Here is a 26086-nt window from a genome sequence, read left to right as displayed (position 1 = left end):
CACCCACGTCCCAGCCCGGGACCCTGCACAGCACTCGCATTCCGCCGTGGGATCCTGTGCACAGCACCCAGGGCCATGTGGAGCCCTGCGACCCACACCCACGTCCCAGTAGGACCCTGCACAGCACCCACGTCCCCGTGCTGGGTGGTGGCACAGCACCCAGGTCCCAGTGTGGGACCCTGACCCCGCACCCGTGTCCCGGCGGGATCCTGGGACCGCCACCCACGTCCCAGAGCCGGCCCCGGCCCGTCCCGGTGCGGCCGGCCCGGTTGCTCCCGGGCAGCGGCCCTGGCAGCGCCTCGCGTTCCCCGCCCCGCCCGGCTGGCGCCGCCGCCCCCGCCCCGCCCGGTGCCGCCCGGTCCCGCCCGTGGGCGGCGGGGCGGGGGCGGGGCGGGCGCAGGAGCCACGGGGCTGCGGGGCGGCGGGCGAGGGATGGCGGCCCCGGGGCTGGAGCGGCATCGGCTGGCGCTGCTGGCGGCCAAGGAGGACGTGAGCAACCCCCGGGCCGGGACCAACTGGTGAGCTGGGGCGGGGAACGGCAGAGGGAACGGGCGCCGGGAGCAGACACCGGGAACGGGCGCAGGGCACCGGCACCGGATGGGCACCGGGAACGGGGACCAGGCACCGAGAGTGCCGGGGCGGGGGTCGGTCCGAGCCACACCGAGCGGCGGCACCGGGACGGGAGGGTCCGGGGCGCACCGGGGATCCGGCTGGGACGCGGGGTGCCGGGCCCGGGGGGGCTGTTCCGGGGTGCCGGGACGGACCCGCGATCCCGGGACTGAGCCCCGCCCGCCGCTGCACCCGCCGAGCGGCGCTGGGAACCGGGCGCCCGGTCCCGTCCCGCCCCGCCCCGCCCGGTCCCGCCGCCGCCGGGCTGGGAGCGGCGCCGCCGCCCGGGGAACGGGGCACGGCCGGGGGCTGATCGGGGCTGGGGGAGCAGCCGAGCCCCGCGCCGGCTCCTGGTGCCGATCCCGGGCTGGGGAAGGGGCCGGGGGTACCCAGAGCTGCCCGGGGCGGTCAGGGTTCCCTGCCCGGCTGTGCCCCCTCCTGCCCCGGGCCGCACCGGGGGGAGAGGCGCCGTCCTGCCCGGGGGCAGGGAGAGGGAGGGGCCGGGGGTCCCGGGCCGGTGCCGCGGGGCTGGAGCCGCTTCCTCCCGCCTCACCCCGCTGGGCTGACATCACCGGCACGGCCCGGGATGGGGGACAGCAGCACCGGGACTGCACGGGCCCCCTTAGCCGCCCCTTGCCCCGTGGCCCGGCAGCGGCACTCTGGGCTCGGCATCGGGGCCACCAGCCACCCGGGCACTGCCCTCTGCCCCGGCCAGCACGCCACGGTGCCGGAGCTTGGCTGGCCCCGCGCCAGCACCCGTCCTGCTGCTGCCAGGCCTGCGCGCAGCCAGCGTGTCCTGCCGTGTCCTGCCGTGTCCTGCCATGTCCTGCCATGCCCAGCCACAGCCTGCCATGCCACGCCACACCATGCCCTGCTGTGCCACACCGTGCCGTGCCCTGCTGTGCAGTGCCTGCTGTGCCATGCCCTGCAGTGCCATGCTGTGCCAGACCATGCCATGCCGTACCATGCCATGCTGTTCTGTGCTGTACCATGCCATGCTGTTCCGTGCCGTGCCATGCCATGCTGTACCGTGCCATGCTGTTCCATGCCGCGCCGTGCCGCGCTCCACGCGAGCTCCCAGAGCTGTGCCGCGTCCCGGCCGGCGCGCAGCGCGGCGCAGCACAGCGTGCTGCCACATGTGCGTGTAATCGGAGCCATGAGGAGACAAAGAGGCGGCAGAGCCGACGGGGAATGCCCAGCCAGGGCCTCCGCCAGCAAGGGGTCCCCAGTCCCGCAGCCTCCAGGCCTGGATAGGGGGTCTTGGCACAGTGGGGGGGCCGGGGCTGCTCCCCCCGGTCCAGGCAGGCGGGGGGAGGATGGGGCTGGCGGCCGGGGTCTGCCCGCCCGGTCGGGAGGGGTCCCGGGTGCCCTGTGAGGTGCCAGCCGGGTGCTGGGTGCCACCAGCATCGCCCCGAGGGGCTGGGGAGGGGACAGCCCCGGGGGCTGGGGGGGCAGGGGAGGCCGTGCCGCTGCGGCGCTTCCCGCGGCCCCATTGTCCCCGGGGCGGATGCTGCCGGCGGCACTTCCATGAATTCAGTGCGGGCAGACGGCACAGGGGGGCTCCGGGGGTGCCCCGGCCTGGCACGCCCCAGCTGCCTCCTCCTGTCCCCCCAGGTCCCCTGGGGCAGCTCCCGCCCCCCCGCAGAGCCACTGCCCTGGGGGGACACAGCGGGTGCTGCCCGGAGCGGGCCGGTGGCCGCGGCCAGGGCCGTCCGGGTGGCCAAAGCACCTGCCACAGGTGACCTCACCGGGACCGGGGCAGCTGCCTGTGCGGCTCCGCTGCCCCCGGACCCTGACCCCCCCTCCTCCCCCCAGGGCCGTCTTTGCCTATGAGAAGCACCATGACCTCAAGCTCCTGGACTCTGGAGGTAATGGGGAGCAGTGCTGCTGACCCCCCCCAGGACAGCTGGGGGTTACCGAGGGGTCCCACCATTCTCACCCCCTCGACCAACCCCTCCCTGTAGCCGGGGGTCCGGATGAGCTTGCCGAAAAGTTCTCCAGCACCAGCATCATGTATGGGCTGTGCCGCATCCAAGACCCCAGCACTGGCGCTCACCGCATCGTCCTCATCAACTGGGTGAGTACAGGGCTTGGCGGGGGCTCTCTGAGCATCCTGCCCCCCTACCCAGCATCCCGGGGGACAGGGACGTGTCACGGGGTCCCAGCCTGAACCGGGCGCGTTGGCACAGGTCGGCGAGAAGGCGCCAGAGTCCCAGCGAGAGGCATGTGCCGGGCACCTGCCCGCCATCCGCGCCTTCTTCAGGGTGAGTTCAGGGGGCACAGGACCCTTTGGGGGGCTGAGGGGGGGGAGTAGGTCCCACACCCCCCGCTGTGTCCCCCCCATCCCGGCCAGCCCGACCTTTGCTTGCTGCGCCGGGTGCATTCCTGGCTCTGCTGACTCAGACGCCGCCGTTCCCAGTTCCCAGCCTTGGCCGACGATCCGGGGCTGTGGTTGGGCTCCCCGCCCCCCCCAGCCGGATCCTGTCCTCGCTCGGTGGGATCCTGCCCCCCACCCTGCTCCCATGTCCCGGCCCCTGAAGACCCAGCTGGGTCCTGGATCTGGATCCGGCTCCACATCTGGATCTGCCCCCCACAGCTGGATCCAGCCCCACATCTGGAGCCAGCAAGCACACACGAGGGAATGGTGCCAGGACTCCCCGGGGAGGCTGCACATCCGTCCCGGGGTGGGGGGGAGCGTGGGGGGGCCACGGGTGCCGGGGCGATGACGCCATCCTGTCTCGGCGGCAGGAGGCCAGTGTGGTGCTGAGCGCCCGCCGCACCGCAGAGGTGACGCAGGAGGGGCTGAGCCGGGCCCTGGCACACATGGCCCCCGCCGCCCCCGCCAGGAGGGGACCCCCCCCGGACGCCCAGGAGCTGGTGGTGAGTGGGGGGTCCTGGGCGAGGATGTGCCCGCACAGATGGGGACCGGCTGGAAGGGCACCCGGTGGGCAATGGGGCTCTCGCCCACCCTTCCCAGTGCACTCCCGGGGCTCCCTGGCTGGGGGTCTCCTGCCCTGAGCCCCCGGCTCGGTCCCTGCAGGGCACCAACTACCGCAAGACCAATCCGGCGCTGGAGATCCGCCGCACCATGCGGGAGTCCTTCTGGGAGCAGGCTGAGGTGAGGGGAGGGGGGCACGGGGGACACGGACGCTGGGTGCGTCCCCAGCCACCCCGGCATCCCCGGGACCGGGGTCACGGCTGCTCGTTCGGGCCATGGCGGTGCCAAGGGCTGAGCCTGGTGCGGAGCTGAGTGCGATGCTGGTGCTGGAGGGGGTCCCAGTGGGGGTCCCGGTGCTGGGCGCGGTGCCGGTGCGGTGCCGGTGCTGAGCGCTCGTGCGCAGCTGGAGGAGCAGCAGCGCAAGGCGGACGAGCGGCGGCGGGCGCAGGAAGAGCGGCGGCGCTGGGAGCGGCAGCGCATGGAGGAGGAGCGGCGGGGGGCGGCCGAGCGGGAGCTGCGCTGCCGGGAGAAGGAGCGGCTGATCGAGGAGCAGCGGTGAGCGGCGCCGGCCCCGCGGCGGGACCCCCGCGCTGCGCTTCCCCATCCCCGCGGCGGGACCCCCGCGCTGCGCTTCCCCATCCCCGCGGCGGGACCCCCGCGCTGCGCTTCCCCATCCCCGCGGCGGGACCCCCGCGCTGCGCTTCCCCATCCCCGCGGCGGGACCCCCGCGCTGCGCTTCCCCATCCCCGCGGCGGGACCCCCGCGCTGCGCTTCCCCATCCCCGCGGCGGGACCCCCGCGCTGCGCTTCCCCATCCCCGCAGCGCTGTCCCGTGTGGCTCCAAGCACGGAGACCCCAGCAGGGTCCTGCGCCCCACGGCTGCGTCCCCTGTGCCCCTCTGTGACTGGTGTCCTTATGTCCCTCGCACCTCCCATACCTCGCCGTGTCACACGTATGCCCCGTGCCCCCTCTGCTCCCTGTGTCCCCCTATGTCGCCCATACCTCTCGTACCCCCTAATCTCCCCCACGCCCCCAATGCCCCCCATGAGCCCCGTACCCCCATGCCCCCCCCGACACTCTTGTCCCGGTAGGAAGGAGCAGGCGCGACTGGAGGCGGAGGAGCGGAGGAAGGAGAAGGCGCGATGGGTGAGCGGCCGGCCGGGGGGTCTGGGGGTGCTGGGGACCCACGGCCGCTCAGCCCCGCGTGTCCCGCAGGAGCAGCAGCAGCGGGAGCACGAGGAGGCCACGCGGGACCGCGGCCGGCACAGCGAGTCCAGCGAGAAGGCGGCGGTGAGTGCCGGGGGAGCGCCCGGTGCGGCCGCGGGCGGCTCTGGCTGTGCCACGCCGGGGCGGTGCGCGCGGCAGTGCCATGGTGCCGTGTCCCCTGACGGTGTCCGCTGCTGCAGGAGGCGGCCGTCCTGGTGTCGCAGCGCTCGCAGAACCCCCGGGATTTCTTCCGGCAGCGGGAGCGCTCGGGATCCGCCTCCGGCCCCCCGCTGCCCGGTTCCCCCCTGGGCGCCAGGCCCGGTAGGTGCCCCCGGGGCGGTGACGGTGCCCGGGGCGGGGTGCGGGGCGGGGCGGCCGCTGACTCCCCTGTGCCGCAGGTGCCCGGCGGCCGTTCCTGCGGTACCAGCGCAGCCTGACCGAGTCGGCGTTCATCTTCCGCCGGCCCGAGCCCCCGCCCGGACCCCTCCAGCCTGGGGCCTTCAGGGCTGCGCCCCCCCCCAGCCCCCACCGACCCCCACCCGCCATCCCCCCCAGCCCCACGGGGACGGGGACCCCAACCAGCCCCATGGGGACAGGGTCCGCTCCTTGTGCCAACCTGGGGAGCCCCCTCAGCCCCGCCAGGGCAGAGCCCCCACCCAACACTGGCCCCACAGGGACAATCCCCCCTCCCTGTGCCACCCTGGGGACCCCCCCCGGCCCTGCGGCCACAGGGGCCCCACCTCTGGCCAGCCCCATAGGAACAGGGCCCCCCAGCCCAGCTGGGACAGGGACGGGGTCCCCCCCCATGCCTGGGCCAGGGCCCCTGACCCCCACCAGTCCCCCCAGGACTGGGTGCCCACCCAGCCCCCCCGGATTAGGGTCCCCTGACAGCACTTGTGGGGCAGCGCCCGTGCCCCCCCCCAGCCCCCCCTGGCACCCCCCCCCGGACACGGAGGAGCCCGAGACTCTGCCCCCCCCCAGCCCCCCTGACACCCCCCAGGCTGGGGATGGGCCCCCCCCCGACACCTTCCCCCTGCCCAGCCCCCCAGCGTGGGCGTCTCCAGGGCTGGGCGAGGGGGGCCTGAGCCCCCGGGGGGGTTCTCCTGTACCCCCGGCTGGGACCCCCCCGCGCAGCCCCAGCGCCCCCAGCCTGCCGCAGGATCGGGCCCAAGGATCGCAGCCAGGTGGGTGGGCAGGATGCCCCTGTGGGGCTGGGGGGGGTCCCGCACCCTGGACCCCCACCCAGGCCCCAGGGCTGCCAGGGGGCTCAGCCTCCCCTCTCCCCATAGGGTCTGTGGGACAGGAGCCCCCCCGGGACAACTCGGGGCACAACGGCATCGGGGGCCATGAGCAGGGGGGGTGGCCGGTCCCCTGGGAGCAGGACCTCCCCCCGGGACAGGTATGGCACCCACCGGGGCAGCCGGGGGGAGGATGGTTTTGGGACTGGAGGCCATGGCGGGGGGCTGGTTCTGGGGGTCAGGATGGGGTGGAGGGGACAGGACAGGGCTGGGGGCCGCAGGGGGGACACAGGGCAGGAGACAAGGCTGGGGACAGGACAGGGCTGGGGGGTCACCTGGGGGGGGACAGGCACAGCTGGGGGTCGTGAGGACCCCTCAGGCCCCCCCACATCTTGCAGGGGGACAAGCTCAGTGACAGCATCTTCCTGCCACAGCCCCTGCACAAAGCCAAGCCAGGTACCCCCAAACCCACCCCCCCATACCCCAGCCCTCCTGTCCCTGTACCCCCTGCACCCCCACCCCTGTACTCCCCAAACTCCCCCTATCCCGGCACCCCCAGTCCCCCCCGTCCCCCACGCTCACCCCCCTCTCTTCAGGCTTCGCGCTGCTGCTGGACCGGGACGCGCCCCCCCCGCAGCGCCCCGGGGGCCGCAGCCCCCCCGCCGAGGACGAGGAGCTGTCCCCACACGCTGTGTAGCCGGGGGCGCAGCCCCTCGCAGGGACACCCAGCGGCACCACAGCCAGCGTCCCCAGCCACGCCGTCCCCTCCCCACAGCGCGCACCCCCCGCACAGCCCCACACGCACCCCCATGAGCAGCTTTGGGAGCCCAGCCCCCCGGCGGTGGTGCAGGGCGGGGGTGCAGAGCCCACCCCAGGGAGACCAGAGGGACCCCCCCCAATCACACAGAGCGGCTGTTAAATAAACTTTAATGCACATTAATAAGGTGGCAGCTCTGGTCCCCAGGGGGGCCGGGCTGGTCCCTGCTGGGGCGCTGCCCCACGGGAAGGGCGGGGGGGGCAGCAGAGGGGTGGGGCAGCGGCCCCCCCGGTTAGAGGTGAGGAAAGCAGAGCTGGAGCCCTGTGCACCCCGGGTTAGACCCGCACCCACCCAGCGGGGTTTGCCCTGAGCACCCACCCGGGGGTCCCCAGCGCCCCTGCCATGAGGGGTGTCACCCCCAGCGCCCCCTTGCAGGGTCAGCCCTGAGCCCACCCTGCCCCCCCCAGCTGGCAGAAATTCCAGTTTCTCCCCAAGAACAGATGCTGGAGCCCCCAGCCCCCCAGGACTCCCTGCGGTGTCACCGGGGCTGCAGGGGCGTCCCCCCCACCACAAGGGTCCTGAGGCTCAGACCTGGGACTGGAGGGGCCGGGGGGGCGCGGGGGGGTCGTGCTCGGCGGCCGGGCTGGCGCTGCCGCTGCTGGAGCCGGAGCCGGGGGGCGAGGGGTGCGGGGGGGGCGCTCGCCGGGACCCCCGGCCCTTCAGGCTGCTGAGCTTGGCGTCCAGGGACAGGGTGCGGGGGCGGCCCCAGGGCCGGCGGGGGGGGCTGGGGCTGCCTGCCCGGCACGAGGCGGGGGTGCCGGGAGGGGGCCCCTCGAAGAGGGACAGCCAGGGGGGAGCCCCGGACGCCTGGGTCCCCGCCCGCCGCGTCAGGATGTCCGTCACCGCCTCGATGTCGTCACCTGGATCAATAGCTGGGGGGGGAACAGGGGGTCAGCCGGCCCCCCCGGACCCACAACCCGCTCCTGTGGGGACGGGACCTGCCGGCGGCCAGGACGGGGTGTCCCTGCGGCCAGGACAGCGTGTCCCTGTGGCCAGGACGGGGTGTCCCCACGGCCAGCATGGGGTGTCCCCATGGCCAGGACGGGGTGTCCCTGCGGCCAGGACAGTGTCCCTGTGGCCAGGATGGGGTGTCCCCGTGGCCAGCACAGGATGTCCCCATGGCCAGGACGGGGTGTCCCCATGGCCAGGACGGGGTGTCCCTGCAGCCAGCATGGGGTGTCCCCATGACCAGGACATGGCTCGGGGCAGGGGGGACAGAACGTGCCCATGGCTGGGACATGCACCGGCGCCAGAGCAACCGGGCCGTGTCCCGTGGCTGGCACAGCCACACATGCCCGGGAGCCAGGACAAGCGCCAGAGCCAGGCCCGCCAGGACGTGCCGCACAGCCGGGATGTGCCGGAGTGTCCCCGTGTCCCAGCCGTCCCCGCACTGTCCCAGCGGTGCCTGGGCCGCAGCACGTGGGGGTGACCCCGCCGGCCCCCCACCCGTCACCTGTCGCTGTAATAGGAGGAGAGCAGAGCACGGATCTCCGCCGAGACGGCGTTATCCTGCAGCAGGAGCCCTTCGCACGCCGAGGGCGGCACGGCCGGGCCAGGCAGGGCTGGAGCCGCCGCATGCGGCACGGAGAGACGGGACAGAGAGATGGGAACGGAGAGATGGGGACAGAGAGATGGGGACGGAGAGATGGGGACGGAGAGACAGGGACAGAGAGACAGGGACGGAGAGATGGGGGACGGAGAGACGGGGACGGAGAGATGGGGACAGAGAAAGGCAGGAAGGTACAGGAAGGCAGGAGGGGCACACAGAGAGATGGGGGGCAGAGAGGGGACAGGGCAGCGGAGAGAACAGCGGCGTTAGGGAGGTGCCGGGGAGGACCGGCGCAGGTTAGCGGAGAGCAGAGAGGACAGCGGCGCAGCCCCGGCCCTGCTCACCCATCTCGTGGTACAGCGAGCCCTGCCGGGGCAGCACCGCGGGCGGCCGGCGCGGCGGCGGCACCTCCATCCGCATCAGCTCCTCGCAGCACTGCTTCCACTGGCCTGGGGACATGGGGTCAGTGCCACCGGGGGCCCGTGGGGAGGGGCTGCCAGGCTGCGGTCCCACCGGGGCACGAGTCACGCTGGGATGAGTGTCCCACCATGACGGGGGTGGCTTCAGGATGGGGCACTGCTGGGACTGGGGTCCCACCGGGAGGGGGTCCTGCCAGGATGAGCATCCCGCAGGGGTGGTGTCCCACTGGGATAGGGTCACACGGGGCTGGGGGTCACATGGGGCTGGGGTCCCAGCAGGATGGGGTCCCACAGGGATGGGGTCCCGCTGCGATGGGATCCTGCAGGGATGGGGGTCCCTGCAGGGATGGGGGTCCCCGCGCCGCCCCCACACTCACTCATGTCGTAGAAGTGCTGCCAAAAGGCCTCCAGCCAGCGCTGCGCCTCGGCCTGGCTCTCGGCCACCAGCGTGTGTGTCACCTCCTCGCCGCCATAGCGGTTGGTGACGGCCACGCCGTGGGGCTGCCCGCGGCCCTCGCGCTCCGTCGCGCGGATGCAGGTCTCCTGCGGGGGGCAGCGGCCCTGAGCCCCCGCAGCCCCACAGCGCTGAGCCCCCGCAGCCCCACGGCCCCGTCCCGCCGTACCTTGTTGACGGCGATGGTGAGCGCCGGCTCCGTGCCGGCCTCAGCCTGTTCGGGGTCGCGGTAGCAGAGCAGCCCGGTGCCGCGCAGGACGCAGAAGAGGCGGGTCCCGCCCGGCGCCTCGGCCCCCGGCTGCTGCCCGCGGAGCCGGCACCGTCAGCACGGCCAGCACCGGGACACCGTGTCTGCCCGGCCACCCGCTGCCCTGCCGGGACCTCCCACCGCCCTGCCAGGACCCCCCGCTGCCCTGCCGGGACCCCCCGCTGCCCTGCCAGGACCCCCCGCTGCCCTGCCGGGACCCCCACTGCCCTGCCGGGACCTCCCACCGCCCTGCCGGGACCTCCCGCCGCCCTGCCGGGACCCCCTGCCGCCCTGCCGGGACCCCCGCCCACACAGTGTGGGGGGACAGGGGCAGCCCCCTCCCCGGCACAGGGTTCCCCGGTCACTGTTCCCAGCACAGTCCAGAGCCCATCAGTGGAGGCTGCTGAGACCCATCACGCTTGAGCCACCACCCGTCACTGTCCCTGTCCCCATCCTTGTCCCTGTCCTTGTCCCAATCCCCATCCCATCTCCTTGCTGTCCCCATCTTCATCCCTGTCCCCATCCTCGTCCACATCCCCATCCCCATCCCTGTCCCCGTCCCATCTCCCTGCTGTCCCCATGTTCGTCCCTGTCCCCATCCCCGTCCCCGCTCACCTGCAGCCCCAGGAAGCCGCTGGTCACCGGGGCGGCCATGCAGCGCGGCTGTGCCACCAGGCGACAGCACATGCTGCCGTAGAGGGGCAGCCAGAAGGAGCTCTCCTCTGGGGGGGGACGCTTGCCTGGGGTGCCAGGGCACGGACCCCCCCCACCTGGCAGGACCCCACACCCATCCCACCCCCACGGCAGCCAGGATCCCAGTCCCGTCTCTCCCCCACTGCACCCGCTCCCCCAGACTCATCTGTCACCCCCTGATCTCCCCCAACCCCTGACCCATCACCCCCTGATCTTCCCAGACCCCTCACCCGTCACTCCCTGACCCCCCAGCCCCACCAGCACCCCCAGCCCCATCTCCCCCCAGAGCAGTGGGGATCCAGCCCCACCCGTGCTCTGCACCACTGGGTCCCCTGAACCCCCTACACCCCAAACCAGCCAGGACCGCAGACCCCTCCCCACACACAGCGCCAGCCACGCCGCCCCGTGCCGCGCCACACTCACCGTTGCTGGCGATGGTGAGGTCGTGGGTGCGGAACCCGTCCTGCACCTCGGCCAGGGACAGCACGGCGTGTGCCAGCAGGTGGAACCGGGGGCCCCTGCGGACAGCGTGTGAGCGGAGGGGCCGGGGCACAGGGGGACGCGGGGCCGGGGGGACGGGCACTCACGGCACGCTGGGCGCGGGCAGCAGCAGCGGCGCGGTGCCGCCGCTCCCGGGGGGGCTGCCGGGCGCCCCGTCCATGGCCGCGCGCACGCGCCGGCCCGAGGAGCGGCCCAGGGAGGTGCTGAGCCGCGTCGCCAGCTTCCTGGGGGCGCTGCCCTGAGCCGCGGCCCCCGCCAGCGCCGCGCTGTACAGCTCCACCTTCAGCTCGAAGTCCGGCCCGGCCTCCGAGCTGCGGGACACACACACACAGACACACAGACACAGACACAGACACACACACAGACACACAGACACAGACACACACCCGTCACCCAGCCGGGACCCCCCAGGCACCGCACAGCCCGCCTGGGGGCGGGGGAGCGCGGGGGTCCCGAGGGAGGGAGCAGGGGAGGGCGGGGGCAGAGGTCCCTTGGGGGTGCAGGGGAGGGCACGGGTCCCCTCGAGGGGCTGCAGGGGTCCCCCCAGGAGAGTGTAGGGGACTCCCTGGGGGCGCAGCGGTCCCAAAGAGGGGTGGCAAGGGGGCGCAGGTGTCCCCTGGGGGCACAGGAGAGTGGGGGTCCCTAGGGGGTGCAGGGGTCCCCTGGGGAGCACGGGAGGGCAGGGGTCCTGTGGGGGGTGCAGGGAACCCCTGGGGGGTGCAGGGGCCCCCTGGGGGCACAGGAGGGTGGGGGTCCCTGGGGGGTGCAGGGGTCCCCTGCGGAGCACGGGAGAGCAGGGGTCCTGTGGGGGGTGCAGGGATCCCCTGGGAGGTGCAGGAGGGCAGGGGTCCCTGGGGGTGCAGGGGTCCCTGGGGGGCGCAGGGTCCCGGTGCCCCGCTCACAAGAGGAAGGCTCCCTCGAAGCAGATGTCGGTGAGGGTCCGGTCCACCAGCACCATGGGGGTGTCGTGGATCTCGGCGCCCAGCTGCAGCAGGCAGAACACGGCGCAGCGGTGCAGCTCTGCGGGGCGGGGGGGTCAGCGCGGGCGGGGGGGCTGCGCACCCCCCCGCGCCCCCACTCACCTCCCTTGTTCCTGAAGTACTCCGTGTCCTTCCACATCAGCGGGATGCGCAGGTCTGGGGGCAGGCGGGCGGTGAGGGGGACCAAGCCCCCAGGACAGCCCCGTGGGGACGCCCGAGGGCCCCGCGCTGGCTGCCCGCACCCAGGACCCCCACCATGGCAGGGTGCAGAGATGGGGTGCTGGGTGCATATGGGGGTGCCAGGAGGGGCATGACAGGACCCCCCACCATGGGAGGGTGCAGAGATGGGGTGCTGGGGGCACCCACTCTACCCAGGGGGCACAGCAGGACCCCCCACCATGGGAGGGTGCAGAGATGGGGTGCTGGGTGCATATGGGGGTGCCAGGAGGGGCATGACAGGACCCCCCACCATGGGATCGTGCACAACAGGGGTGCTGAGTGCACCTGCTCCACCTGGGGTGTGCACAGCAGGACTCCCCAGTATGGGAGGGTGCACACGGGGGTGCACAGGAGGATGCGGGACTGGGGTGCAGGGTGCGCCCTGAGGTGCCTGTGGGGCTCCCCAGGACGTGAGGGGCACACAGGGCCCCGTACCTGAGAGGCAGACGGTGCCCCTGCAGGGCAGGCGCTCGTCCCCGGGTGCGGTGTCCGAGGGGCTGTGGGGACACATTCGTTAATGTGGTGCTGTGCTGTGCTCTGTTGCTGAGCTGTTGTGCTGTGTCGCTGTGCTCTTGTGTTGTGCTGTGTTGCGTTGTTGTGTTGCTGTGTTGTGTTTTTGTGTTACTGTGTTGTGTTGCTGTTGTGCTGCTGTATTGCTGTGCTGCTGTTGTACTGTGCTGTGTTGTTGTGTTGCTGTGCTGTGTTGTACTGTGCTGTGTTGCTGTTGTCCTGTGCTGTGTTGCTGTTGTACTGTGCGGTGTTGTTGTGTTGCTGTTGTACTGTGCTGTGTTGTTGTGTTGCTGTTGAACTGTGCTGTGTTGTTGTGTTGCTGTGCTGTGTTGTTGTACTGTGCTGTGTTATACTATGCTGTGTTGCTGTTGTCCTGTGCTGTGTTGCTGTTGTACTGTGCTGTGTTGTTGTGTTGCTGTTGTACTGTGCGGTGTTGTTGTGTTGCTGTTGTACTGTGCTGTGTTGTTGTGTTGCTGTGCTGTGTTGTGCTGTTGTACTGTGCTGTGTTGTACTATGCTGTGTTGCTGTTGTCCTGTGCTGTGTTGTGCTGTTGTACTGTGCTGTGCTGTTGTGTTGCTGTGCTGTGTTGTTGTGCTGTTGTACCGTGCGGTGTTGCACTGTGCTGTGCCGCTGTGTTGTTGTGTTGCGTTGCTGTGTTGTGCTGTTGTACTGTGCGGTGGTGGTGTTGTGATGTTGTACTGTGCGGTGGTGTTGTTGTGCTGTTGTACTGTGCGGTGTTGTTGTTGTGCTGTTGTACTGTGCGGTGGTGGTGTGCTGTTGTACTGTGCGGTGGTGTTGTGCTGTTGTACTGTGCAGTGTTGTTGTTGTGCTGTTGTACTGTGCGGTGGTGTTGTGCTGTTGTACTGTGCGGTGGTGTTGTGCTGTTGTACCGTGCGGTGTTGCACTGTGCTGTGCTGCTGTGTTGTTGTGTTGCGTTGCTGTGTTGTGCCGTGTGGGGTCCCGCCCCCGCGCTCCCCGCCCGCTCCCCCCCGCCCCCGCTCCCCCCGCCCGCTCCCCCGCGCTCACCGCCGCGCCGCGCGCCGCAGCAGCTGCGCCTCCTTGCGGCGCTGCAGCTCCGCCATGTAGGCCAGCGCGCGCGCCGAGCACAGCAGCAGCGACTGCGCGGCCCCCAGCGCCTGCTCGCGCCGGCTGCACGCGGCCAGCAGCTTGCACGCGCCGTCCCGCAGCCGCAGCTCGCGCTCCAGCTTCCGCTGCATCTCCGTGTCCTGCAGGGGGCGGCACGCGGGGCACGGGGGGGACCGGGGGCACGGGGTGAGGGGCGGCGTGGGGGGGCAGGGTGGCGGGACGGGGATGGGGGGGCACGGCATGGGGCAGGGGCTGGGGGTCACGGTGATGAGGGCACGGGATGGGGGACAAAGTGGGGGGCACAGGGGTGGGGACACGGGGTGGGGGGCAGCCCCTGTGGCTGCCACTTCCCCCCCAGGGCCAGGGAGCAACACAGACACCCCCCGCTCTGCACCCCGGGGGTCCCAGCCATGCACCCCTGGGGGTCCCGGCCCCACACCCCCGGGGGTCCCAGCCCTGCACCCCCGGGGGTCCCAGCCCCACACCCCGGCTCAGCACAGCTCGGGACGCCCGTCCCAGATCCGAGCGCAGGGGGCACACAGCCCCCCCTCAGCCCCATCCCACCGCAGGCTCAGTCCCGTGGCCACCTCCGTCACCCCGAACCAGCCCGTGCTGCAGCCGGGTGGACACGCTGTGACCCCCAGGGCCGCCCAGCCGGGTGGACACGCTGTGACCCCCAGGGCCACCCAGCCGCCAGCTCCTGGGGGTCCCCCTCCCGGGCCCCACAGCTGCCCCCCGGGGTCCCCTGTCCCACTCTCCCCCGACAGCCCCCAAACCCGCCCATGGAGACAGCGTGCACCCCACAGATGTGCCATGCATCCCCCAGATGTGCCACACACCCCCCAAATATATAATGTGTCCCACGGGGCAAACATGCATCCCACAGATGTGACATGCACCCCACGGATACTTCATGTACCCCACAGCAGAGCCATGCACCCCACAGGTGCGCCAGGCACCCCACAGATATGCCACTCACCCCACGGATACATCGTGTACCCCACAAATACATCATGCACCCCACGGGGGAGCCACATACCCCACAGATCCACTGTGTGCCCCACAGGGGGATGACACACCCCACGGATACACCGGGCACCGAACAGATGTGCCATGCACCCCACAAATATACCGTGTACCCCACGGATGTGCCATGGGACCCCCAGACATGCCACGCACCCCACGGGGGAATGGTGCACCCCACAGATACGCCCTGCACCCCACAGCTGTGCCATGCACCCCACGGCCACATCGGGCACCACACAGGGGACCCATGCGCCCCACAGATGCACCACGTGCCCCACAGCTTTACCACAGATCCCCCAGATACGCCACACATCCCACAAATACTTAATGTGTCCCACGGGGCCACCATGCACCCCACAGATAAACCACACACCCCACAGATACATCACACACCCCACGGCAGAGCCACGTACCCCACAGACAAACCACACACCCCACAGATACACAGTGTACCCCGTGGGAGAGCCACGTACCCCACAGACACACCATGCACCCCACAGACACATTGTGTATCCCCAAGGGACGGACACACCCCACAGACACCCCACGCACCCCCAGATGTGCTGCGTGCCCCACGGCCACATCACGCACCCCACGGGACCCACGTGCCCCACAGATGCACCCCGCACCCCCAAGATGTGCCCCACGGCCCAGACACCCCCATAGGGCGGACACACCGACAGCCACACCCCCCGCCCCCCCGGCCGGTACCGGCTGCTGCTCCATCCCGGTACCGGCTGCGCCTGAGCCCCCCCGGCCCCCCGCCCGTGAGCCGCAGTGACGTCACCGCGCTATAAATAACCCCCAGCAGCGGGCGGGGGGGCGGCAGCACCCGGGCACTCGCCCCCCGGACCCGCCGGTGGGATGCGGGGGTGCTCCCCACAGGACGGGACTGGGGCAGCGCTCTCCACTGGCCCGGGACCCCCGGCTCTCCAGGCTGCGGGGCGTCCCAGGGGGGTCCCCAGATTCCTACCTGGAGGCTAATGGCGATCTGGCGGATATAGAGCATGTTGAGATCTTCCAGGATCCGCAGCTTCTCCTGCATCTGCAGGCGCTGCCCCCTCCCCGCCACCTCCATCGGGACCACCGGGGCCCCCCCGCTCACTCCGGGGGGGCTGGGGGGGGTGGAGGGGGTGTCCCGCATCCACCCCGCGTCCCCCTCCGCGGACCCCGCGGCATCCAGCGCCGTCAGGAGCGGGGCTCGCTGCCCACCCCCCGCACGGCTGCGGAGAGAAAAGGGCCCTTTCATCGGCCCCCCCGGTACCGGCTGCCCGGCCCCCCCGACCGGGCACCGACCGCCCCCGGCCGCCGAACAACCGGACACTGTGCGGGAAAGGGCAGCGGGGGCGGCCGGGGAGGGGACAAGGGGTGCGGGCGACAAGAGGGGGTACAGGGAGGGGACAAGGGGTGCAGGGGACAGAAAAAGGGGACCTAGGGAGGGGGGACAAGGGACGGGGGTGCGGGCACAGGATGGGGGGTGCGGGGACAGGACGGGGTTGCAGGGACAAGACGGGGGACACAGGACAGGGTGCAGGGACAGGACGGGGGGCACAGGACGGGACCGGGGGGCACAGGACGGGACCGGGGTGCAGGGACAGGACGGGGGGCACAGGACAGGGTGCAGGGACAAGACGGGGGGGACAGGACAGGGTGCAGGGGACAGGACGGGGGTGCAAGGACAGAATGGGGGTGCAGGGACAGGGGTCCAGCAGCCCGGACGGGCGCAGGGGACGGGCCGGGTGGGGGGCCCGGGGCAGCGGGTGCCGGGGACCGGGAGCCGTTCGGGGGCTGGGGGGGGGGGGTCGGATCAGGGTGCGGGGAGCCGACCGAGTACCGGGATCGGGACGGGCGTGGGAATGGGGGACGAGGTTCCGGTACCGCCCCCCCTCACCCCCGCCGGTCCCGGTGCCGCCCGCCGCCCCCTACCGGCCCCGGTGGGCGCAGCAGCGCGAGCCAACCCCCCGGTACCTTCCGCCGCTCCCGCTCCGCCGCTCCGCGCACAGGAAGGCGGCGGCCGCCCGCCCCCGGCCCGCCCCCCGGCCGCTCCTCCGCCGGCTCCGCTTACAGGGGCCGCCCCCCGCCCGTCCCCACGCACGGCGGCACCGGGACCCCCCAGCCCCTGTGCGGCGGGACCGGCGGTGCTGGACCCCCCCACTAAATGCACCGGGAACCACTCTCGTGTTCATCAGGACCCCCCCGTGCACCGGGACCCCCCCTCATGTGCATACAGGACCGGGGCTACAGGGCCCCCCTGGAAATGCGCCAGGACTTTCCCCCGTGTGCACCGGGACCCCCCCGTGTGCACCGGGAGCCAGGCGTGCGCACCAGGACACCCCCGTGTGCACCGGGAACCCCCGAGTGCACCGGGGTCCCGCTGTGTGCATCGAGACTCCCGCCATGTGCAGACGGTGCCGGGCGAACCGGGACCCCCCCATGCGCACGGAGACGTCCCCAAAAGTGCAACAGGGAGCCCCCCATGCGCAGCTGTCACCGGAGGAACCGAGACTCCCCTGTACGCACCACGACCCCCTTGTGTGCATATGAGACCCTATGCGGGACCCCCTATGCGGGACCCCCTATGCGGGACCCCCGGCTGCACCGCCCCCCGCTTCACGCCGCCGGGTGCCACGTGCCAGCGGGACGAGGGTCCCGTTCCCACCGGCCCGTCCCCTGCGGTCCCCGCCGCGGAGCCCCCCCGGACCCCGTGCGGTGCCGGCGCCCCCCGCCCCCCCGCCCCGGTGGCCCCCGGCCCCGGGTCCCAGCAGGAGCCGCGGTGCCGCCGGGCTGGCGCGCTGCCGGTGGCGCGGGCGGCTGTGCCGGGGGCGCGGGCGATTCCCGCCCTGCCGGGGCCGGGGCCGGGGCCGGGGCCAGCCGGTGCGGCGGGAAATCCCGGCTGGGCCGGTGGCAGCCGGTGCTGCCGGCGGGACGGGCCGGACGGGCGGGACGAGGGCGGCGGGAGCCAGAGCGGGAGGAGCGGCCGCCCGCTGCCTGCCCGCGGCCGGTGGCGGGCCCGGGGCCGGTGGCGGGGCCGTACCTGCGCGGTGTCAGCCAGGAGGCTGAGCCGGCAGCGGCCGCGGCGGATCTCCATCTCCAGCGCCGAGCCGCGGGCCACCGTCACCCGGCCGCGCTGGTTGCGGCAGAACATGGTGCCGGCGCCGGTACCGATCCTGGGCCGCTCGGGCTCCCGCGGGACTTTCCCCGGCTCCGGCCCCTCCCCGGCCCCGCCGCACCTGGCACGGGGCGGGACGCGCCGGGGGCACCGGGACGCGCCGCTCCCTGTCCCCGCCGACCCGCAGGGCTGCCGGGCAGCGCGGGGCGGGCGCTGGGACCGGGGCCGGTACCGGGCGGCTCCTGGCGCGGGAGGACAATGGCCCGAGTCAGCGCGGCAGCTGCGGGCGGGGGTGACAGGGGTGCGCACGTGCACGTGCCAGCGCCCGCCGGCGGAGCGGCACCGGACCGCGTGTGTGCGTGTGCGTGTGTGCGTGCGTGTGTGTGCGTGTCTGTGTGTGTGTGTGTGCGTGTGTGTGTCTGTGTGCGTGTGTGTGTGTGTGCGTGTCTGTGTTTGTGTGTGTCTCTGTGTGTGTGTCTGTGTGCGCCTGTGTGTGTGTGTCTGTGTGCGTGTGTGTGTGCGTGCGTCCGTGTGTGTTCACACGCGTGGCAAGAGCTGGCACGGGGGCATGTCCCCGCGCGCGCGCACACACACGTGCACACCACGCGTGTCTGTGAGCGCTCCCCCGTGCGCCCGGCAGCGCGTGCCCGCGGGCACACTCACACGCGCTGCCCGCCGGAAACCGCCGCCCCGGGCCCAAGGATCCCGCGGGGTCGGTTTCCGCCCGGGCCGCGCTCCCCCTTGCCCGCTTCAAAGATGGCGGCAGCGGCGCCGCTGCGCCCGCGCGCCCGCCCGGGGTCACCGCGCCGAGCGGAAGCGGGTCCGCGCGGAACCGGTTCCCCCGCCCGGCGGGCCCGCGGTGCCGGATGAGCGCGGGCGGGCGGCGCGGCGCGATGGACGGCGGCGAGCGCGGTGAGCGCCGGGCCGGGGCGGGCCGGGCCGGGCCGGGACGCGCGGCTGCGGCCCCGCGGGGCTGGCGGCGGGTCCCGGGCCGGGCCGGGACGCGCGGCTGCGGCCCCGCGGGGCTGGCGGCGGGTCCCGGGCCGGGCTGACCGCCGCGCCCCCCGCAGGGCAGGACGCCGAGGCGGGCGGCGGGCACGGCGCGCACAAGAAGAAGCACAAGAAGCACAAGAAGAAGCACAAGAAGCGGCACCACCACGAGGCGGCCGGGCCGCCCCCCCCGGGCCCCGAGCCCCGGCAGCCGCAGCTGAAGCTGCGCATCAAACTGGGGGGGCAGATCCTGGGCACCAAGAGGTGAGCGGGGCGGGACCGGGGCAGATCCCGGGCACCAAGGGGTGAGTGGGACCGGGACCGAGGGGAGGTCCCGGGCACCAAGAGGTGAGCGGGGCGGGACCGGGGGAGATCCTGGGCACCAAGAGGTGAGTGGGACGGGACCGGGACCGGGGGCACATCCTGGGCACCAAGAGCCGAGCGGGACTGGGGGAGATCCCGGGAATCAAGAGAGGAGCGGGATGGGACAGGGGGCAGATCCGGGCACCAAGGGGTGAGTGGGACCGGAGCAGATCCCGACACCAAGAGGTGAGCAGGACGGGACCGGGGAGAGATCCCGGCACCAAGAGGTGAGCGGACGGGGCTGCACGGGCTCTCCCCCCCCCCGCAGATGCGTGTCCCTGTCCCGGCCTCAAAGCCCCCGCTCTCCCTGCAGCGTCCCGACCTTCACGGTGGTCCCCGAGCTGCCGCGCTCGCCCTCCCCGCTCATGGTGGTGGACGAGGAGGAGCCCACCGAGGGGGTGCCCATCGAGCAGTACCGCGCCTGGCTGGGTGAGCCGGGGCTCCAGGGGGTGTGGGGCGGGAGGGGACCCTGTGGGGATGCTCTGGCCCCTCCAGTCGTGCTGGGGTGCGGCTGTTCCCCTGTGCCAGGGCAGGGACGGTTCCTGTCACCTTGTCCCGGGGTGGGGTGACCCCCGCGCCTCCTGTGCCCCCGCTGCCTGCCCAGATGAGGACAGCAACCTGGACCCCTCACCGCTGCCCGACCTGGACTCCGAGAGCTGCTTTCCCACCCGCGAGGAGGAGGAGGAGGAGGAAGAGCGCTGGCTCGATGCGCTGGAGAAGGGCGAGCTGGACGACAACGGGGAGCTCAAGAAGGAGGTGGACGAGTCCCTGCTGACAGCCCGGCAGGTGAGGGGGCCGGGGGCCACCGGGCGCCCGGGCGGGGCTGGGGCTGCCAGCGCTGGGCTGGCCGTGCCGCCCGCTGGGGTGAGGTGGGGTGCGACAGCCCCAGAAGCAGAGCGGGGCTGGAGTTGGGGGGCAGGGGGCCCTGGCCAGGCTGTGACGCCGCCCCTGTGCCCCCAGAAAGCGCTCCTGCACAAGCAGCAGAGCCAGCCGCTGCTGGAGCTGCCCATGGGCTACAAGGCGAAGGAGCTGACGGAGGAGATGCTGGTGAAGCGGGAGGAGCGCGCCCGCAAGCGGCGGCTGCAGGCGGCCAAGAAGGCGGAGGAGAACAAGAACCAGACCATCGAGCGCCTCACCAAGACCAACAAGGCCAAGGTGAAGACGCTGCGGGAGCGCAAGGCCAAGCAGGCGCCCTGCCCCGTCGTGCACTACTGCAACGCGGCCGACCGCATCACCGTGTCGTTCCCGCCGGGCATGGCGGTGCCGCTGCCGCCCGCCCCGGCCCCCGCCGCGCCCGCCCCCGTGCTCTGCGGCGTCACCGGCTGCTCCAACCGCAAGCGCTACAGCTGCTCGCGCACCGGGCTGCCGCTCTGCAGCCTGGCCTGCTACCGCCGCAACCTGCAGCTGCGTGCCGCCGTGGCGTAGGGGCCGCAGAGGGACGGACAGAGGGGCCGTGGGGCGGCCCGGTGTGGACCGAGAAGGGCTGGGGGCCTGGGGGGTACGGTGCGGTTGGTCCGGGGGTGGGGCTGGTGCCGCGGGGCCGATTAAAGGCTTTTGGAGTAGGAGACGAGTGTGGGTCCGGTGGGGTGGGGGGGACAGAGCGCCCTCCCCCCGAGAGCGCTGTGGTACAGCCCTTCACCCCCCCCCCTCCCCGAGCGGTGTGGTACAGCCCATCCTGTCCCGTATACCCCCGCGGAAGGGTTATCCTCTCTTTCCCCCCGCCCGGGAGCGCTGTGGTACAGCCCGCCCGTCGCGGGGGCGGGGACTCATCCTGCTGCAGCGCTCATTGGCTGGGACCTTTCCTGGCAGCGAGCGGCGGTGCTGATTGGCCTCCCGCCGCGCCAATCACGCGCCAGGGTTGTGCCTGCGCCACGCGTTCGCCACACTGTTCCGAACGCCCGGCCAGCCAGGGGCGGCGGTGCCAGTCCGCCGGGCGGGGAGGGGTCGCCGTTGGCTGGTGTCCCCGTCAGTCACACTCGGGAGGGCGGGGCTCCGCCTCCGGTTGGAGCTGCTGGCCGCCAATCTCGGCGGGGGCGGGGCTCGGTCCCTTTGTCTCTGTTGTTGGGCGTGAGGCGCGGGCAGACGGCGCCCGATTGGCGGAGACGGGGCGGCGACGGCGCCGCCGATTGGCGGGTGGCGGCGAGGCGGCGGCGGATTGGCCGGCGACGGCGGCGGGGGGCGGCACCTTCGGCCCGGGCGTGATGGCGGCGGCGAAGGCTGCGGCCCGGGCGGCGGCGGCGGGTCGGGCGGCCGCGATGGCGGCGGCGGGGCGGGCGGCGGGGCAGCGGCTGCTGCTGCGGGCGGCGGGGGCCGGGGCCGGGGCGGCCGAGCGGGCGGAGCCGGCGCGGGGCCGCGCGGGGCTGTAGGCGCGGCCATGGAGCGGCCCGGGAGCGGCGGCGCCGAGGGGGCCTGGGCCGCGCTGCTGGGCCGGCAGCAGCAGCAGGTACGGGCGGGACGCCGGGGGGGCCGGGCCGCTGACGGGTGCGCCGGCTGACGGTTGTGCCCGCAGGCCCGGGAGTTCTGCCCGGGGGTGAACAACCAGCCCTACGTGTGCGAGACCGGGCACTGCTGCGGGGAGACCGGCTGCTGCACCTACTACTACGAGCTGTGGTGTGAGTGGGGGTGCCGGGGACCCTGCGGCCGGGGACGGCTCGAGGGGAGGGTGACCTCGTTCTCTGTCCCGCACTTCCCCCCGCAGGGTTCTGGCTCCTCTGGACCATCCTCATCCTCTTCAGCTGCTGCTGCGCCTACCGGCACCGCCGGGCCAAGCTGCGCCTGCAGCAGCAGCAGCGGCAGCGGGAGATCAACCTCATCGCCTACCACGGTGCCTGCAACTACCCCGCCTCCATGATGGACCTCAGTGAGTGCGGGGTCCCGCGGCCCCCTGTGCCCCCCCCCCCAGCCCCTGTGTGTCCCCCAGCTCTGCCCCAGGGCCCCCAGGGCTGCGGCTCCAGGTTCATCCCCTCCGGGGCTGGTGGCAGCCCGGGCTCCGTGCTGATTCGTGCCCCTCCGCAGGGCTGCTGGCCTCCTTCAAGCTGCCAGCCTACGAGGAGGTGGCCCACCAGCCCAGCACGCCGCCGCCGCCGTACAGCGCCATCCTGGCCCAGCTGAGCGGCCCCCGCGGCCGCCCGGGCTCTGGCAGCCTCACGCTCTCGCCCAGCTCGGAGAACTGCACCAGCTGCTCCTGCGAGTCGAGCTGCGCCACGTCCCCCAGCAGCACGTCGCTGTCGGCGCCGGCGACGGACGAGACGGAGCGCAGCCGCGCCAGCACGCCCAGCGAGGACGGCGGCACCAGCAGCACCAGCTGGGAGCTGCCCCCCGAGGAGGCGCCGGCCCGGGGGGGCCCCCCCAAACACACCCTATTCTCCTCTACCGTGGACTTCTTTGAGGCTGACGGCCACCCCTGCTCCGACATCGAGGAGGGCGAGGAGGAGGAGGGCGGTGCGGCACGGGAGGAAGGCGGCAGCAGTGAGCATTTTCGGCACCGGCGCCTGACGGGGGACTCGGGCATCGAGGTGGGACGCTGCCCAGAGGAGGAGGAGGGTGAGGGCGAATGCTCCCAGCTCCTGGGCAAGGCCGGACCCCCGCCCCGCTGCGCGCTGCCGGGCCCCGGGGGCGCTGAGGGGCCTGGGTCTCCCGTGCTGCCCGTCTGAGCCTGCGCCGCCCCCCTGGCCTGTGCTGCCCCCCTGCCTTGGAGCAGCTGTGGGGAGTGGCAGGTGCAGCCCCCCCTGCTCAGAGGGCACTCGGGACGGGCAGCACTGCGGGGGGCTGCCCCACGGCCCCCCATGGCCGCTGCTGGGGGTCAGGGCAGCATCCTGGGGTCTGGACTCTCAGTGTGGAGCCCCTGGGGCCCCTCACCCCAACTGACCCTCCCGCCCCCATTGTATCCGGTACCTCGTGTGGCGCAGACCCCCCCACCCCGAACTGCTCCCGGGGCCCTGCGCCTGCCCCGTCCCCCCGTGCTGCCGTGGGGGGGTCCCCCCGCTGCCGGGGCCACGCAGCCACGTAGCTCTTGCACCATTAAAGATGTGGAAGAACAGCTGCCCCGCGCCTGCCAGGGGGCACTGGGGGGGCACTGGGGCTGAGCTGAGCACCCAATCCCAGGGAGGGGACAGGGACCCCCAACCACTCAGGGGCCTCTGTCCCGGCGCAGTATGGAGCCGTGAGCCCTGAGAGAGGCAGCGCCAGCCCGTGGGGATGGAGTTTATTCTGGGGGGGGCTCTGTGCCTCCCCCTGCACCTGAGAAAGACAAGCAGCACAGGCAGCTGCCCGCACTGCACCGGCACTAATAGTCCTCGGCCATGGCCAGCACCACCAGCGCGGTCCAGCCAGCGAAGGGCCGGCAGCCGTGGCCGTGGCCGGTGCTGTCGCTGTAGTGCTCCCACAGGAACCCGCTGTCCCGGTGCTGCCGGTACACGTTGCTCACCAGGTTGTGCCGCAGCTCCCGGTACAGCTCGGCCACCCGCTCCCGCTGCGGCCCCTCGGCCCCGGCGTAGCCGTGCAGCGCCCGCAGCGCCAGGTAGTTGATGTTGACCCAGACGTGGCCGCGCCAGTACGGCGGGTCGTGCTCGGTGTTGCGCTGCAGGTAGAAGGGGCTGTCGCGCGCCAGCGAGCGCAGCCCGAACGGCGTCCAGAGCTGCCGCTCGCTGCGCATGGCGTCCAGCAGCGCCGGCAGCCGCGGCGAGTCGGGGCGCAGCAGCTGCAGCAGCAGCGGGAAGAGGCTGACGTAGCCCAGGGCCCCCACGAACCGCGGCCGCGGCGGCTCCCGCACCTCCCGCAGTAGCTGTGGTGCCGGGGGGGGCTGTCCCGGCACCGCGGGCGCCACTGTCCGCCAGCGCAGCCCCACGGCCGCACTGTGGTTGCCGTAGTCGGCGAAAGCGCCCAGCTCCGGTGCCCAGTGCAGCTCGTCCAGCAGCGCGTTGTCGCTCAGCGCCCGCTCGGCCTCGCGGTACGGCCCTGCCGGCTCACCCAGGCGCTCGGCCAGCGCTGCCAGCACGCGGGCGCCCAGCGCCATCCAGCAGCGCAGGTCCAGGTGCCGCTCCAGCGGCGAGGGGTGCGAGGCGCGCGGGTAATCGTCCAGCCCCGACGCCAGCGTCTTGGGGTTGAGGAAGCGCTCGTGCTGCGCGTCGCGCCCGCGCCAGCGGAAGGTGAGCGGCAGCGGCCCGGCCTGCGTGCGGTTGAACCAGTCGTACCAGGCGCGCAGGCGCGGGAAGAGGCGGCGCAGGAAGGGCTGGGGGGCGTCAGGCAGCAGCCGCTCCAGCGCCAGCAGCAGCGTGGGGGGGTTGGCTGTCTCACTGTGCTGCAGCACGAACTCGGGTGGCACTTTGGCCCGCGCCTCCTCGCCCAGGATCTGCTCCCGCGGGATCCAGCCCTCGGCGTTCATCAGGTCCAGCCAGTGCGCCACGATGTCCCGGCTCAGCGCCGGCGCCCAGCGGCCCAGCAGCAGCTGGTGGAACCCCTCATCCCACAGGAACCCGCGCGGGAAGAAGGAGCGGGACGGGACGGCGGTGAAGAGCGCGGCCTCGGGGCCGGGCACCGGCTGCTCCTGCCCTGGCACCTGCACCAGCGAGCGCCCGTGGAAGTAGCCGACCCCCCCCAGCAGCTCGCTGAGCGCGGCCTGGGCGAAGCGCTGCTGCGGGGGGGGGAAGCCCTTGCGCCCCAGCCCGAACGTCTCCTCGAAGCGCCGCTCGAACGCGGCCGCGTGCCGCGAGAGCTCCGCCGACAGCGCCTGCCCCGCCAGGCGCCCGGGCCGGCCCGCTGCCGCGCTGCCCGACTCAAACGTCACCTCCAGCGTCCCTGGCGGCTCCAGCGTCACCTGGTGCAGCAGCAGCCGCCCACGTGAGGGGTCCCCCGGCGGCCCCTGGACGGCGTCCACGGCGAAGAAGCGGCGGCGCTGCTGCCCCGGCGCAGAGAAGACGAAGCGGCTGCTCAGGCTGCTCCGCACCAGCTCGGTCAGGCGGTGCAGCCCCGGGCTGGCCGCGTCCAGGTAGTTGTAGCTGTGAATGGAGAGAGAACGTCAGGGGAAAGGGGGCGTTGGGGACAAGGGGACAGGGGGGACGTGGAGACAAAGGTGACACTTCAGCCAAGCACCTGGCGTGTTTGGGGTCCTCCCCGCCCTCCGCCGTGGGTGGGAGGAAGGTGAGGGTGAAGCTCCCCAGCTCCTCCGTTGTCCCCGTCACAGCCGTCAGCCGCGTCCCGTTCTCCAGCTGCGGCTGCAGCGTCCCCTGCCCGTCCGTGGCCACGTAGAAGAAGAGGGACAGGAGGGGGACGGGGCCGCCCGTGCCCTGCGCAGGGAGAGCGGGCAGAGGTGAGAAGAGCCCTGCCCGCCCGGCTGCCCCGGCACACCCCGTGCTCACCTCGGTCCGCGCGGTGACGCGCCAGCTCCAGTCCCCGCCGTGCTCCCCTCCCGGCCGCTTCACGAACTCGGTTCTCAGGACCAGCCCCCCGTCTCGAATCTCCTGCACCCCGAAGTTCTCCCCATCGTGCATGAGCCAGCCGTACCGCTCCAGCCCGTCGCTCTGCTCGCAGCCGTGCCGCAGCTGCCCGCCCTGCCCGCCGTGCTGCAGCCACATCAGCCCTGCGGACCGCGGCCCGGGGTCAGCCCCGGCGGCACGGGGGGTCAGCCCCGGCGGCACGGGCAGCGCGGAGCCCCCGGCCCCGCTCCTCACCGGTAACGAGCGCCCGAGGGCTGCGCGTCTTCATCCCGAAGTAGACGTGCGGGCGGTAGGTGCCCCAGAAGAGCCGCGGCGCGGCGAGCGGGCCGGTGGAGCCGGGGGGCAGCGCGGGGGCCGCGGGGTGCGGGGTGACCAGCCGGGCGGCCGCGCTCCAGCGGCTCCACTCGGCCGCGGCCGCCGCCAGGCCCAGCGCCAGCGCCACCGCCGCGCCCGCCAGCAGCGCCGTGCGGCCCCGGCCCGGCCCCCGCGGCCGCTCCCGCTCCCGCCGCGCCCCGCGCTCCCGGGGCCGCTCCCGGGGCCGCTCCCGGGTCCCGTCCCCGCCGCGCCGCCGCCGCTCGCCCGCCATGGCCCGTCGCGCCCTCGCGTCATCACGGCGCGACGGGCAGAGCGACGCGGGCTGCGGTCATGGCGCCCCCTGGCGGCCGGGAGGAGGAACAGCAGGGTCAGTCCTCCCAGCGC

At 73.2% G+C, this 26086-nt stretch overlaps 5 protein-coding genes across 14 annotated transcripts; 3 read left to right on the top strand and 2 right to left on the bottom strand.

The window, feature by feature from the left end:
* Positions 1 to 385: 385 nt before the first annotated feature.
* On the top strand, positions 386 to 6933 carry LOC136101058 (uncharacterized). 2 transcript variants are annotated; one of them, XM_065836831.2, is made up of 14 exons: positions 386 to 518; positions 2425 to 2477; positions 2574 to 2686; positions 2799 to 2873; positions 3358 to 3489; positions 3650 to 3727; positions 3951 to 4102; positions 4638 to 4692; positions 4762 to 4836; positions 4953 to 5073; positions 5151 to 5936; positions 6042 to 6151; positions 6389 to 6446; positions 6587 to 6816. In XM_065836831.2, exons 1-14 carry the CDS (start codon positions 433 to 435, stop codon positions 6685 to 6687), a joined length of 1995 nt encoding a protein of 664 aa, XP_065692903.2. In that variant the 5' UTR covers positions 386 to 432; the 3' UTR covers positions 6688 to 6816. The 2 variants fall into 2 exon arrangements, with proteins under 2 accessions (XP_065692903.2, XP_071664484.1); XM_071808383.1 differs by lacking the exon at positions 6389 to 6446 and having other exon boundaries at positions 6587 to 6933.
* On the bottom strand, positions 6901 to 17766 carry RTKN (rhotekin). 8 transcript variants are annotated; one of them, XM_065836824.2, is made up of 13 exons: positions 16460 to 16524; positions 15465 to 15714; positions 13406 to 13605; positions 12305 to 12366; positions 11753 to 11806; positions 11573 to 11690; positions 10757 to 10981; positions 10593 to 10687; positions 10092 to 10198; positions 9399 to 9530; positions 9153 to 9318; positions 8701 to 8805; positions 6901 to 7679 (listed from the first exon to the last, which is right to left on the bottom strand). In XM_065836824.2, exons 2-13 carry the CDS (start codon positions 15633 to 15635, stop codon positions 7333 to 7335), a joined length of 1782 nt encoding a protein of 593 aa, XP_065692896.2. In that variant the 5' UTR covers positions 15636 to 15714; positions 16460 to 16524; the 3' UTR covers positions 6901 to 7332. The 8 variants fall into 8 exon arrangements, with proteins under 8 accessions (XP_065692896.2, XP_071664486.1, XP_065692902.2 ...); XM_065836825.2 differs by lacking the exon at positions 16460 to 16524 and adding an exon at positions 8261 to 8369 and having other exon boundaries at positions 7570 to 7679; XM_065836827.2 differs by lacking the exon at positions 16460 to 16524 and adding an exon at positions 8261 to 8369 and having other exon boundaries at positions 7570 to 7679; positions 9399 to 9527.
* On the top strand, positions 16874 to 20400 carry INO80B (INO80 complex subunit B). 2 transcript variants are annotated; one of them, XM_071808386.1, is made up of 5 exons: positions 16874 to 17003; positions 18671 to 18854; positions 19267 to 19382; positions 19558 to 19739; positions 19914 to 20400. In XM_071808386.1, the coding sequence occupies exons 1-5, from the start codon at positions 16889 to 16891 to the stop codon at positions 20376 to 20378; spliced, it is 1062 nt and encodes a 353-aa protein (XP_071664487.1). In that variant the 5' UTR covers positions 16874 to 16888; the 3' UTR covers positions 20379 to 20400. The 2 variants fall into 2 exon arrangements, with proteins under 2 accessions (XP_071664487.1, XP_065692709.2); XM_065836637.2 differs by lacking the exon at positions 16874 to 17003 and adding an exon at positions 18355 to 18512.
* A 268-nt stretch (positions 20401 to 20668) lies between these two features.
* On the top strand, positions 20669 to 22992 carry WBP1 (WW domain binding protein 1; the record flags this gene model as incomplete). The annotated part of the gene is given in 5 exon segments (XM_065836638.2): positions 20669 to 21122; positions 21125 to 21396; positions 21463 to 21565; positions 21652 to 21813; positions 21969 to 22992. Coding segments are annotated over 5 exon segments (1629 nt in total), but the record flags the coding sequence as incomplete, so codon positions are not given.
* Positions 22993 to 23126: 134 nt separating this feature from the next.
* On the bottom strand, positions 23127 to 26035 carry MOGS (mannosyl-oligosaccharide glucosidase). Its single transcript, XM_065836832.2, has 4 exons — positions 25622 to 26035; positions 25310 to 25530; positions 25044 to 25237; positions 23127 to 24949 (listed from the first exon to the last, which is right to left on the bottom strand). The coding sequence occupies exons 1-4, from the start codon at positions 25971 to 25973 to the stop codon at positions 23239 to 23241; spliced, it is 2478 nt and encodes an 825-aa protein (XP_065692904.2). The 5' UTR covers positions 25974 to 26035; the 3' UTR covers positions 23127 to 23238.
* Between the last annotated feature and the right edge of the window lie 51 nt (positions 26036 to 26086).

Source organism: Patagioenas fasciata, chromosome 4 (genome assembly GCF_037038585.1).
Source record: "Patagioenas fasciata isolate bPatFas1 chromosome 4, bPatFas1.hap1, whole genome shotgun sequence".
Classification (NCBI taxonomy): domain Eukaryota; kingdom Metazoa; phylum Chordata; class Aves; order Columbiformes; family Columbidae; genus Patagioenas; species Patagioenas fasciata.
The sequence above is the reverse complement of the archived record's forward strand: the minus strand, read 5'-3'. Positions and strand labels throughout refer to the sequence as shown.